Source organism: Gopherus evgoodei, chromosome 24 (genome assembly GCF_007399415.2).
Source record: "Gopherus evgoodei ecotype Sinaloan lineage chromosome 24, rGopEvg1_v1.p, whole genome shotgun sequence".
NCBI classification, from domain to species: Eukaryota; Metazoa; Chordata; order Testudines; family Testudinidae; genus Gopherus; species Gopherus evgoodei.
In genome coordinates this window covers 8620767-8634652 of record NC_044345.1, presented here as the reverse complement: position 1 = coordinate 8634652, position 13886 = coordinate 8620767, and the positions used below count along the sequence as shown (strand labels likewise).

Here is a 13886-nt window from a genome sequence, read left to right as displayed (position 1 = left end):
ATTGATTTTTCCCTTTACAGTGAAATAACAGAGGGACAGTTTTGATGTGAACAGAAGATTTCTCTATACTCTGCGTGGGCCGTAGAGTCTGACAAACATTCAGCCCCTGCCGCTGATCTTAGAAATCTTATCCGGACAGAATCCATAGAAGCTGGAAGGCTTGGGACATACTTAGTGTCATAGTATTAACAGTGGCTGAGCCCAGAGCAGCAACCTCTTCTGAAAAACAGCCCTCAAGCTGTGGCTGGTTGCATCTAGTTTGTTTTCTGCTGCTGTCCTCTCTTTGAAGACTGGCAGGAGCAAGGCTGCTCATCTCCAGGGAGGAGCAGGAGCTGCTCCATGCAGGCCAGAGTCCTCTGGAGAAAAGGAGCTGGCTTTGGAGGAGTCGGTTACCTAGGATTGAGGACCTCACAAACCTTGCAAGAACAATGGTCAACTCTGAAGAGCACCGGGGGAAATGGACATTGGAGCCTTGTTGGAACAGTTTTTGCAACAGCTCAACATGGTGTTTGGTTTTTATATTAATTTAAGTTTCTTGAATTCAGTCATATTGTTTCTTTTAGGCTGCGACAACTATCTGTTATTTTTAAAAATAGTTTTATCAGTGTTTCTCCAAAAATGTCCCGTAGAAGGGGGAGCGACTGTTTTTTGGTCACACATGAAAGGTATTGATCATGGATGTCTTTTCTATAAACTAATTTTGAGTGCAGCAGGCCAATGCCTTTATGACATTGCATCATCATCATCCTGAGAAGGTGACCTGGAACAGACTCTCTCACAAGACTTGGTGCTTTATCATGGCTTGGTGCTTGAAGGATTTGGAATGGGCCACACTTTTAAGATGTCAGAGAGGTTTTTGCATTGCTTTGTCCTGTTTTAAACTACTCCTTTATTCTCTCATCCTCACACAGAATGAGAAGCAACAGAGATTTCAGGAGATCTCAGTGCCTGGCACATTTTTATGCCTTCAGTGTTTCTTAAGCAAATGGACCAAACCGATCCTGCTTGTTTTTTTTCCCAGTATTGTTTGTCTTCCTTGGGACACAACTTGTAAAATCTGCATTTTTTTTATAGCTAAATTCCCTTTTGATAGCTATGCTTCTGTCTTAACCTTTGGCATCAGGGTTACCTTCTGCACACGGTGCTCTGACCGCATCCAAATAGATTCCCATAATGCCACTCCATATAAACGGCTGCTGGGTCTCTGTGCAGAGCAACAGATTTTTGGGTTTTTTGCCTCAACAAAAGTGTGTGTTGCACTCTAATTCCAAGCTGCAGCTTATTAGAATCAGCTGAAAAGACGCATTGCTGTATTATCTTTGCCATTTGCTGTACATAAGACTGTGGCAGTCCTTACCAAGTTACCAGCTGCAGACACATGGCTAGAAACCTGAGCATATGTTGTACTGATTTTTATTTTCACTAAAGTTTTGTTTTTTTTTAATTTAATGAATCTTAGTCTTTTTCCCCCAAAAGCAGTGACCCTCCCCCACCTCCTTTTTATAGATTTAAAAAATAAAGGAATCCTTGCTCCTGCCCGTGCAAGGGTTTTGTATGCGTATTAGCAGTCGTTGCTAATAAAGCCGCAGAATGTAGCGGCTTAGAAGGGGTTTTTAGTTGATGTATCAGGGCTGAGTGTTTGGGGTTGTTTTTTTTTCCCAATCAATTTAAAGTGAATATAGTTCAAGCTGTTAGTTTTAAAAAAACAACAGATCTTTGAAAGGCAGATGAGGCAGAACTGCCTTTCTCACAGAGAGCCAGCCAGGTGTCCAAACACAAAGGAGTTTAGTCAAGCAGGAAAGCGATGGTCTCTGAGTAATGTTTGGTTCCTAAGGGCTCTGGAACCTCTTTATCTAGATTTTAAACGTCAGGTGATATCCTGCTGAGACCTGTACCTTGAAGATCCGTGTAATGACAACAAGAAATGGCTCGAGTACAATTTCCCTCTTTCTCCCCTCTACTCAGCAGGTTATTCTTCACACCCTGATGAACAGTCTATATTAGACACACACTCTTTCTGATCTTCCCTCCTGACTCAAATTTTTTTTTTTACCAGGAGGAAAGAAACCAGTTCAGTTGGGTTTTTTTCATCATTTAATATTTATGAAGTTGTATTTAAATGTTTTTATTCTGGGAATAATTACTCAGTCTGCAGGGAGCTCAAAGGGTAAGGAAGGGAGGGCATTGACATTTATATATCATAATTATCAACCTCTGCTTTGCAATGGTATAACAGCAAAGGCTTCTTGCATTCTAAAAGGGGCAGAGTAACTGGTTTAAGGTATTAAAACTTGGTCGGTTATTTCCATCATGAGAGGTTTGGTTACCTGGCCAACGGCTCAGAGAGTTGGGTCCGCAAAGGGGGGCTCAAGACCCTTGATCCTGGCTCCCTGTTTTAAGCTTCTCGCCCTACCCTTATCTCTCTCCATTGTTGGACTGAAATGCGGGGAGAATCATTGAGAGCTGCCAATGGCTGGACCTCTTTCCTGCTCAGTCTACGCCGACAGCTTTGATTCCACACGGCAGGATCCGTTACTACTTCGTCAATCCAGCAGGGAGGATCTGACCTGTCGAACATACATCCTTATGAAACAACTTGTGCCGTGTGGTGAATAGTGTCATTTTAATCTTGTAACACTTTTGCCATCATTGGCTGTTAGCTTTTGTTTTTAATATTCATTTTGTCTCTTAGCAGCCTGTCCTACACAGGGGATAATATCACTGTGGGGACATTACAATACACAGAAATTACCAAACCCAGAAAGGTGTGTGTGTGTTGAGTTTTTTTGTTTTGTTTTCCTCTTGGTGGTGAGGGGTTGCTTCAGGGAACTTGAAAACTATACTTCATCATTTCATAACATTCATACAACTCTCTCCTGGCACGCAGCAATGGAGATGGTAGATGTAAGAGACAAGTCTGCAATGGTAAAGACTTAAGTTCAGGGAACTGCTGTTGAGGTGTGGAGTTCTGAGGAGTGCTTGTTGGCTTGGAGCGAGTTGTCTCCAGTGGCTCTAGCAACACTCTGTTCGCTGGTCTAGAGTTGGAAAGTTAAATAAACCTAACAGTTGCTCAGGGCTGTGAAGAATTTTGCACTGTTTGAGTGCCATGGTTAAGTTGACCTAACCCCAGTGTAGATGCAGCCAGGTCAACAATAATTCTTCTGTTTACTTAGCTAACCACATCTTGGCGAGATGGGTTAACTCCAGAGAAACTCCTTCCATCAGTGGAGGAAGTGTCTACACTACAGCGACAGTGCTGCAGCTGTGCTTGTAGCGTAGCCGTGGCCTGAGAGGTGTCCCACTGAACACTTAGTTTTGTCCTTGTAACGGGGTTCCCTTGCCAGTGCGGCTTCTCCTGGCAGCAGCGTTCTGTTGCTTGCCCTGTAGACACTCTCTGGACATGGAGTGCTCTACGTGACAGCCTCCAGACAGGTCACTGTAGCCCTGCCCTGCAGGGTATCAAACTCTCCCTGGACAAACTGACTATCTGCAGTCTCAGGTGGTCTTCTGCTTCACCTCCAAGACTATACCACTTCCCTTGTGGCTGGTAGGGGAACCTGGCCCTGTCCATTACTCCAGGTTCCAGACCAGGGACCGTAGGCCGATCAACCAGTCTGCTTAAGTTGTGACACTATTGCTGTTTCCCTGGGTTCTTTCCTGCCTATCTTCTCCTCAGGGTTACTACTGGACCTCGAGAAGTCATTAAGTCCAGACCGCTGCCTTGTAGCAAGACCAATAAATCGAGACCATCCCTGACGGGTTTGTCCAACCTACTCTTAAAAACTCCTACGACAGGGATCCCATAACATCCCTTGGAAGCCTAGTTTACTGCCCATACAATTAAAAAGTTTTTACTCATCTCTAACCTAAATCTCCCTTGCTGCAGATTAAGCCCATTACTACTTCTCCTACTTTCAGTGGCTGTGTGGTGATAATTGGGCCTACACCCTTGCCCTAATTATCAGCTCAACTCTGAAAAGCGACTGACTGTTCCTAAAAGTGTCAGGATAACCTCTTACAAGTGTTAATGGGAGAAGATAAAAATGGAGACAGACTGAATTAGTCCAAACCTCAAGTCCTACTGATACAATCCCAGGGCCAAGTTAAGATCATGCCTAGTAAACGAGAGGAGTGTGGGACTGAAAATCAATTCACTCAAATTGGTGTCAGAAATTAAGCATAATTGGTGGACCAAATGAGGAAGAGGAGCCATTCCAGCCGTCACTCCTCCTTGAGGGCCTCAGAAAGACAAGCAGGGGGAAGATGGCTACTGAAAGATGGGCTGACTGAAAGGAGGGAATACGAACACTGGCTAAAAGAAGGGAAAGGAACGAGTGTCACCATTGTAGCTGCCACCCCCTTATTTCCCAGGACCTGGAACCTTTGTCTTAATCCTGAGAAAGGTCCGGTCCAGACCAGGCCAGAGCGAGGGACCCAGATGACACCATCACCTCTGCCAGCTCCAACTAAACCCCAAACACCACCTAGGATGGGGTCGTTCTCCCAGTACGTCCTTTCTCTTTCCCACCTTATTTCTTCTCTTCCCTGCCTCCCTATCCCCTTTTCCTTTGGTCTAAGAAGAGGCTGGCTTTGTTGGCCAAGACTGCATATTTTGCAACCGTGCTGTAAGCCTGCGATTGCAAGGACAGCTAAGTGTACTGCTCTAAAATGCCTGCTGCTCGCATAAGTTTGCCAGGTGTCAGAGTGGCTGATCAGCACAGCGGGTGGCCTTGTGTGTGTTCAGCAGCTAGGTTGCATGGGAGAGCCAGCTGCATTGTCCCTCTTTTGCTGTTCTTTCCTTTCCCCTGGAGTGCTCCTCTTTTTTGGTTTCCTGGAAAGCAGGATTGGACTCGAATACCAACAGCAACAAGGCCAGCTCCATCCCATTTCGACTAGTGTCTCTTTTTCCCAAAAGGACAGTTCTGACCATCTTTAATGCCACTTCAACTGAGCTGGGAGGAGGGTCCTTTTAAAAAACCCTCCAGCTCACATGGAAGGGAGCGAGGGCTGTTAACATGAAAGCCTTACTTAAAGCTTTACATTTTCCTTCTGTATGTTTTTAGCGCAGAGTTAGTGATTTTGAATGGTGTGTTTGCCATGGTATAAGCAGGCCCCTGAACCTTGCTGAACACTGTTGGAGAGTAACAGGATCATGTTAACACCTTTGACTGTTTGGGCCCCTCTATTCCATCTAAATGACAATAAACAGGGAGAACAGTTGATGCTTATAACAGCCCTTAACATGTTTGAAGATTATCAGGTCCCCAGACTAAACATGCCCAATCTTCATAGGTCAGGTTTGCTAAATGTTTTAGCATTTTCGTTGCTCTTCTTTGCACACTCTGCAGTTTGTCCGCATGTTTCTTAAAGCGTGGTGCCCCAGACCAGATCTGTTCAGCCTAAGCCTCACCAGGGCTGAGTGCAGTGAGACAGTTTCTTCCTGTGCCTTACATACAACATGGAACTCATGCTTTCATCCATGCAGATGACAATATTTGCACGCAGTTGTCATTAGGTTTCAGAATCAACATTCCATTTACATGACTAAGTAGTTCACACCTCTCAAAACTATTGTTTGCGGGCTCACAAACAAAGCAAGTGCATGGATTACAAGGCCACAAGGGACCACTGTGTTCATCAAGGCCTGGTCTACACTAGCGAGGGGGATTGACCTAAGATATGCAACTTCAGCTATGAGAATAGTGTAGCTGAAGTCGACGTATCTTAGGTCGACTTACCTCGCGTCCTCATGGCATGGGGTTGACTGCCGCCACGTCCCTGCTGACTCCACTTCCGCCTCTTGGGTACGGTGGAGTACAGGAGTCAATGGCAGAGCGATCAGGGATCCGTTTATCGAATCTACACTAGATGTGATAAATTGTTCCCTGATAGGTGGATCACTAGTGTAGATGTACCCCTAGTCTAACCTCCTGTCTAACACAGGCCAGAGACCTGACCCAAGTAATTCCAAGAGCAGGTCTTTTAGAAAAACATCCAATCTTTATTTAAAACGTCAGTGAGGGAGAATCCATTCTGACCGTGGGTAAATTGTTCCAATGGTTTATTACTTTGTTTTTAAATTTACATCTTATTTCCAGACTGAAATGGTCTAGCTTCTACTTCCAGACATTAGATCGTGTTTCACCCTTCTCTACTAGACTGAAGAGCCCGTTATTAAATATTGTTCCCCATGTGCTGTAATCAAGTCTTCCCTTCACCTTCTCTTTAAGCTTAATAGAAAGAGTCTTTGAGTCTCTTATCCTAAGGTATGTTTTCTAATTCTTTATTCATTCTCCTGGCCCTCTCCAATTTTTCAACATCCTTCTTGTGAATTGTGGGTACCAGAACTGGACTTAGGATTCCAGCAGCAGTTGCACCAGTGCCAAAGCCAGGGGTAAAATAATCTCCCTGCTCCTATTCGAGATTTCCCTGTTTATACATCCCACTGAGATGCAGGTTGCTTACAGTCAAGGTCCTTCACAGTCTATCCCTACCATCCCCATCGTGTCTCGTTCTGCCTGGGAGATGGGAGTTGACCTTTCTATCACCCACTTCTTATGTTTTCAAACACCTTTGTGCTTTCTCCCCTCGGCCCTTCACGCCTGGGACAAGCATCCTGTGAAAGCTACAGTATTCTCCTCCTTCACAAAGATCTATTTGAATTGGAAATGTTGCAGAGAGGGCCACAAAATGATTGGGGGGTGGCTGAGCTTCTGTACGAGCCGAGATTAAAAAAGACGTGCACTGCTCAGCTTTGAAAAGAGACGACTAAGGGGGGAGAGGATAGAGGTCTATACGTTCATGAACGGTGTGGAGAATGGGAATAGGGAATTCACATAACATGCAAACCAGGGGTCACCCAATGAAAGTAACAGGCAGCAGGTTTAAAACAAACATAAGAAGCACTTCTTCACCCAACGCACAGTCAACCTGGGGAACTTGTTAGGAGATGGTGCGAAGGCCAAAAGTATACCTGGGTCACAAATTAGAGTATTTCCTGGAGGACAGATCCGTCAATGGCTGTTAGTCAAGATGGTCAGGGACGCAACCCCACGCTCTGGGTGTCCCTAATCCACCAACTGCTAGAAGATGGGACTGGACGGCGAGATGGAGGGGGGGCAGGGCTTCTGAAGTGTGTGTGACCCAGCTGGCTTAGAAGCGGCACTTACTGTTTATATTGCTGTAACACCCAGAGGCCTCAAGCAGGGTCAGGACCTCACTGTGCTGCATGCTGGACAAAGCCGTGCTCGCTGCATTGAACAGCTCACAATCCAAGGCCCAGATCCGGAAACAGGGTCTGTGCAGAGCCCCCACTGCAGGACGAGGGCCTGAGACACGTGACAGCAGATGGTGATGAGATAACATACAATTTCATAATCATGTACACAGTTGTCTCAGAGTGGATAAAGCATTAATCTGGGCCTTGGGAGACCTGGGTTCTAGTTCCAGCTCTGCTCCTAGCCTGCGGGGTGACCTTGGGCAAGTCCCATCCCTTCTCTGTGCCTCGGTTTCCCCATGTAAAAGGGAGATAAGGATACTGACCTCCATAGTAAAGCGTTTGGAGCTCTCCTGATTAAAAAGCCCTCACTGTTCTTTTACTATTAATATTACAATAGCAGCTAGAGGCCCTACGTGACATCAGGACCCCATTGCACTAGGCGCTGTACGTACACTAAGAGTGGTTCTACTCTTAAAATGCTGCACCAATGCAGTTGTGCCGCTGCAGTGCTTTCATGAAGACACGCTATGCCGACGGGAGAGAAGCCGTAGCTATGTCAGCGGGCGAATATCTCCTGTCAACCTAGCACTGTCTACATCAGCACTTAGATCAGTATAACTACTTCACTTGGGTGTGGATTTGAGTGATGTAGTTATACTGAAGCAATTCTGTCGTGTAAACCTAGCCATAGTAAGAGCCATTCATCCTGCCTTAAGGAGTGTAGGCAAACTAAATAGACAAGGCAGACAAAGGATGGGAGAGGAAACAGAGAAGGGGTAAGTGACTCACTGGGGGAATAACTCAGTGGTTTGAGCTTTGGCCTACTAAACCCAGGGTTATGAGCCCAGCCCTTGAGGGGGGTATTTAGGGAGCTGGGGCAAAAATCTGTCTGGGGATTGGCCCTGCTTTGAGCAGGGGGTTGGACTAGATACCTCCTGAGGTCCCTTCCAACCCTGAGATTCTGTGTGTCATAAACAGATAAGTAAGAGTTAATAGAACAGAAGTACTTCATATCTCTTTTGCCTGTAAAGGGTTAACAAGATCAGTGAGCCAGGCTGTCACCTGACCAGAGGACCAATCAGGGGACAGGATACTTTCAAATCTCGAGGGAGGGAAGTTTGTGTGTGTGCTGTTAGTGTTTGGTGGTGGTTCTCTCTGGGTTCTGAGAGTGACCAGATGTGCAACCAGGCTTCACTCCAATCTCTCTGATACAGGCTCTTACAAGTTCAGAATAGTGAGTACTAGGTAGATAAAGCGAGTTAGGCTTATGGTTGTTTTCTTTATTTGCAAATGTGTATTTGGCTGGAAGGGTTTTAATTTGTACTTGTATACTTAGGCTGGGAGGGTATTCCCAGTGTCTATAGCTGAAAGACCCTGTATCTATTCCATCTTAAATTCACAAAGATAATTTTTATTGTTTTTTCTTTCTTTAATTAAAAGCTTTTCTTCTTTAAGAACCTGATTGGGGTTTTTTTTGGTGTGAGACCCCAGGGGACTGGGTCTGGATTCACCAGGGAACTGGTGGGGAGAAAGGAGGGAAGGGGGAGAGAAAGGTTAATTTCTCTCTGTGTTAGGATTACTTTCTCTCTCAGGAAGAGTCTGGGAGGGGAAGAGAGAAGGAGGGGGGGAGGTGGATTTTCCTCTCTGTTTTAAGATTCAAGGAGTTTGAATCTCAGTGATCTTCCAGGGTAACCCAGGGAGGGGAAGCCTGGGAGAGGCAACGGTGGGGGAAAGGATTTACTTTCCTTGTGGTAAGATCCAGAGGGTCTGGGTCCTGGGGGTCCCTGGGCAAGGTTTTGTGGGGACCAGAGTGTACCAGGCACTGGAATTCCTGGTTGGTGGCAGCGCTACAGGTTCTAAGCTGGTAATTAAGCTTAGAGGAATTCATGCTGGTACCCCATCTTTTGGACGCTAAGGTTCAGAGTGGAGAATTATACCATGACACTATGATTCACCCATCCTCACAGCCAGGAATAGAAGAACCCTGACTCCTGATCTAGTGCCCCTACCTACTAGATCACACTGTCTCCCTTACTATAGATGGATGAAGCAAGTTACAATAACAAAGCTCATTGTTTTGTTACTGGGGCTGACTTTAAACATGGGGTAGAGAGATCATCACAAGCCACTTATGCAGAAGGAATCAAAATGCATAATGGTCCCAGCTTTGAATTTCACCATCTAAACCTCAAGTCCACCTTTAAAAATGTTTCTTCCAGAGAAACACAAGTACTGTTCAGTCCTCTTGAGCTGGTAGTACAGTGACCCCCAGTGGCCAAATATGGTCAGGACATTTCTCTTGCACCAGCTGCTTTTAAAACAATTAACAAAAGAATCTGGTATCTTTGTTTACACTGTAAGATCTATAGGTGCACATGTGGGAGTTTTCAGTTACCACAAGTCTAGTAATCCAAGGCTACCATCCCCTGGGTAATTTTAAATGGCAGGGAGGGCGTGGATTGAAGCTAAATGTGATATTGATCAAGGAAATGTGCAGGGCCCCATGGAACACCTTGCCAGAGGATGTTGTGAAGGCCAAGACTATAACAGGGTTCAAAAAAGAGCTAGAAAAATTCATGGAGGATAGGTCCATCAATGGCTATTAGGATGGGAATGGGTGACGGGATGGATCACTTAATGATTACCTGTTCTGTTCATTCCCTCTGGGGCACCTGGCCTTGACCACTCTCAGAAGACAGGATACTGGGCCAAATGGACCATTGGTCTGACCCAGTATGGCCATTTTTATGTCCTTAAGCCATCCGAACACCACTCCTAAACAATTAACAAATGCTGCACTCCTCCATGTACTTGACTTGTGGGTACACCCATTCCAAATCGCTCACTTGGTGGTGGGCAGCCACACTAGGAATTGTTGTAGCAATGGCACATCTACAAAGCTTTTACTGGAAATAAAGTGCTTGTACATTCCTGCAAGGCCAGTTTTAAACTGCCAGAAAGGATGGACAACTGTGACCCTCAGGCTGACCTCCTGTCTAACACAGGCCAGAGAACTTTCTCAAAATAATGCCTGAAAGCTCAACTCAGGTGGGGCTGAAACCTACAGCGTACAAGTGCCCTCCCTCCCTGCGCTATAAGTCCCATTAATTGTGTTTCACTCGCTTCTCTTTTCCTCCATTGTTATCACAACAAAGGGCTGGCAAGTGAATTCTGCACCAGGGCCAGTAAATTTACAAAGCAATTTTGTTTGCAAAAACCTGGCAATTCCTGCAGGGCAAAAGCCCATTCATCTGGGCCAAGTAACTTTTCCTGCTGAGGGAATAAAACGCAACTAAGGTCCCTGCATGAGAGGATTTGCCTGCGCCCATTTTTCTTGCAAAGGTGGGGGAGGGAGCTCCAGCTCCAACGACCGGCCTCTCGCCCGCAGGCCGGGGACGAAAGTTGTCCTTCTGTAGTCCCTTCGGAAGGCGCGATGAAACTACAACTCCCTGCGGCCCTTGCGGCCGACCGTTTAAGATGGGCTCCGGTGATTGGCTGGAGGCTGGGCCAGTGCGAGGGTGGCTTGTTGGCTGGGCCTAGCCCGGCCGGTGTCTCGAAGGGAGGCAAGATGGTGCTGGAGAGCACTATGGTCTGGTGAGCGGCCGGGGCCGGGGCCGGTCGAGGCGCCGGGCGGTGGGGCGGGGGCCGAGACGGGCGAGGGCGGGCCGGGATCCCGGTGAGGAGTCGAGGATAGGCCGGGCCAGGACCTGGGACCGGGCCCCCGCGGGGTTTCCCTGAGTCATCCCGGCTCCTGCTCCGCTGTCCAGGCCCGGCCGGGGGCGCTGTCAGGGGAGGCTGGGCTGAGGGGGAGCAGGGTCAGGCAGGGGGGTTGAGGGAGTGGGGCTGAGCTGAGAGGGAGCAGGGTTGGGGGGGCTGGGGGGAGTGGGGCTGTCGGGGTGAGGCTGGGCTGAAGGGGAGCAGGGTCAGGTGGGGGGTTGGAGTGGGTCTGGGCTGAGGGGGAGCAGGGTCAGGTGGGGGGGTTGGAGTGGGTCTGGGCTGACGGGGAGCAGGTTCAGACGGGGGTTGGAGTGGGTCTGGGCTGACGGGGAGCAGGTTCAGACGGGGGTTGGAGTGGGTCTGGGCTGAGGGGGAGCAGGGTCAGGTGGGGGGTTGGAGTGGGTCTGGGCTGAGGGGGAGCAGGGTCAGGTGGGGGGTTGGAGTGGGTCTGGGCTGAGGGGGAGCAGGGTCAGGTGGTGGGGTTGGAGTGGGTCTGGGCTGACGGGGAGCAGGGTCAGACAGGGGGGTTGGAGTGGGTCTGGGCTGAGGGGGAGCAGGTTCAGACGGGGGTTGGAGTGGGTCTGGGCTGAGGGGGAGCAGGGTCAGGTGGGGGGGTTGGGGGGAGTGGGGCTGTCAGGGTGAGGCTGGGCTGAGGGGGAGCAGGGTCAGGTGGGGGGGTTGGAGTGGGTCTGGGCTGACGGGGAGCAGGGTCAGGCGGGGGGTTGGAGTGGGTCTGGGCTGACGGGGAGCAGGTTCAGACGGGGGTTGGAGTGGGTCTGGGCTGAGGGGGAGCAGGGTCAGGTGGGGGGTTGGAGTGGGTCTGGGCTGAGGGGGAGCAGGGTCAGGTGGGGGGTTGGAGTGGGTCTGGGCTGAGGGGGAGCAGGGTCAGGTGGGGGGTTGGAGTGGGTCTGGGCTGAGGGGGAGCAGGGTCAGGTGGGGGGGTTGGAGTGGGTCTGGGCTGACGGGGAGCAGGGTCAGACAGGGGGGTTGGAGTGGGTCTGGGCTGAGGGGGAGCAGGGTCAGGCGGGAGGGCTGGGGGGAGTGGGGCTGTCAGGGTGAGGCTGGGCTGAGGGGGAGCAGGGTCAGGTGGGGGGTTGGAGTGGGTCTGGGCTGAGGGGGAGCAGGGTCAGGCGGGGGGTTGGAGTGGGTCTGGGCTGAGGGGGAGCAGGGTCAGGTGGGGGGTTGGAGTGGGTCTGGGCTGAGGGGGAGCAGGGTCAGGCGGGGGGTTGGAGTGGGTCTGGGCTGAGGGGGAGGAGGGTCAGGTGGGGGGGTTGGAGTGGGTCTGGGCTGACGGGGAGCAGGGTCAGGCAGAGGTGGTTGGAGTGGGTCTGGGCTGAGGGGGAGCAGGGTCAGGCGGGGGGTTGGAGTGGGTCTGGGCTGAGGGGGAGCAGGGTCAGGCTGGGGGTTGGAGTGGGTCTGGGCTGAGGGGGAGGAGGGTCAGGTGGGGGGGTTGGAGTGGGTCTGGGCTGACGGGGAGCAGGGTCAGGCAGAGGTGGTTGGAGTGGGTCTGGGCTGACGGGGAGCAGGGTCAGGCGGGAGGGCTGGGGGGAGTGGGGCTGTCAGGGTGAGGCTGGGCTGAAGGGGAGCAGGGTCAGACGGGGGGGTTGGAATGGGTCTGGGCTGAGGGGGAGCAGGGTCAGGCAGGGGGGTTGAGGGAGTGGGGCTGAGCTGAGAGGGAGCAGGGTCGGGGGGGCTGGGGGGAGTGGGGCTGTCAGGGTGAGGCTGGGCTGAGGGGGAGCAGGGTCAGGCAGGGGGGCTCACCTGGGGTGGAGCGGAGCAGGCCTGGAGGGGATGTGGAGCTGGGGCTGGTTCAGCGCTGGCTGTGGGGGGATAGGGGAGGGCAGCAGGCAGGTGAGGGGGTGGAATATCACCAGGTGGGGAGACTCCTGCAGGCAGGGCCAGGCTGGGGTGAGGAGAACTGCAGTGAGTTCTGGGGTGGGCGGGGGGCTGTCCGAGTAGACAATAGGGTTGAGCAGTGGTGTATGTGGCACTGGGTCAGGCTGGAGAGAATCTGGGGGGGGACAGGACTAAGCAGGGATCATTACGTTTAGAGTCCTGGGCGGATGGGTGCAGGGCTAGCTGGGGGGCTGGAGGAGGGCAGGTGGGAGCTATGGAGGGGAAGTGGAATATCCCTAGGCTGGGGTGACTCTGGGGGCAGGGCCAGGGTGAGGCGGGGAAGAGGAGCAGGGATCGGGGGGTCAGGGGAAGGGTTGGAGTTGAGTTGTGAGGGATATGGAGCAGGGTCAGGCTGGAGAGGCTCCGTGGGGGAATCTGGTTCAGGAGATAGGGAAGAGGAGCAGGTCTGACTTGATGGGGTTGTGGAGAGCCAGGAGAAGGGAGGGCAGGTGGGGGGCTGGATTAGGATCAGGCGGGGACAGGTGTGTGTGGAATAACCCCAAGATGGGGAGATTTCAGTGGGGAAAATGCTGAGGTGACGGGGAGTTGGGGAGGTCCGGTGCTGGAAAGGGGGTCTGGAGCAGGGCTGGGTTAAAGTCATGCAGGGGGTGAGTGAAGCAGGACCCAGCTGGGGAGATTTCTGGGAGCAGGAGATGAGTGGCAGGTTGGGAGCAGGGATGTGAAAGAGGCAGAGGCCATCCCAGTTCTGGGCTGGGGATGGGATAGGATAAGGTGAATGGGGAGCATCAGTACAAGGTTGTGGGAGAAGTGGGATCTGTTGAGTGACTGAGTTCTAGGTTGCATTGGGGGCCACAATTACTGCCCTATGAGGAGGGGCACAGTAATGGAGTGAGGGGATCAGGGCGTGTTCACAAGGTGCTGGGAATCGCTGTCCTTTTCTGGGTTGGTGCGGGGCTGGGCTGGCTGTCCCTTCCAGGCTGGAAGGTGGTTTGGAGCTGAGGTAAGGGCAGGGACAGTTGTTAACTTGGATGTGGGGCTGTGCTGTGCTGGGTGGGCTATGGAGATGGCGGTTGTTTGGATTGGAGGTTCTCCT

At 50.7% G+C, this 13886-nt stretch overlaps 1 protein-coding gene across 4 annotated transcripts in view; it reads left to right on the top strand.

Annotated features, from left to right (window-relative positions):
• LOC115639534 (26S proteasome non-ATPase regulatory subunit 4) overlaps nt 1-13886 on the top strand; it is a 69011-nt gene that overhangs the window by 39574 nt on the left and 15551 nt on the right. The window contains exon 15 of one of the 4 annotated variants that reach the window (XM_030542428.1): nt 21-2764. The exons of 2 other annotated variants lie outside the window; for them this stretch is intronic. In XM_030542428.1, coding sequence (XP_030398288.1) covers nt 21-23 — 3 coding nt within the window. In that variant the 3' untranslated portion in view covers nt 24-2764. Of the gene's footprint in view, nt 1-20; nt 2765-10705; nt 10814-13886 lie in introns of those variants that run through there. One more of the 4 variants, XM_030542429.1, reaches the window with a different exon arrangement.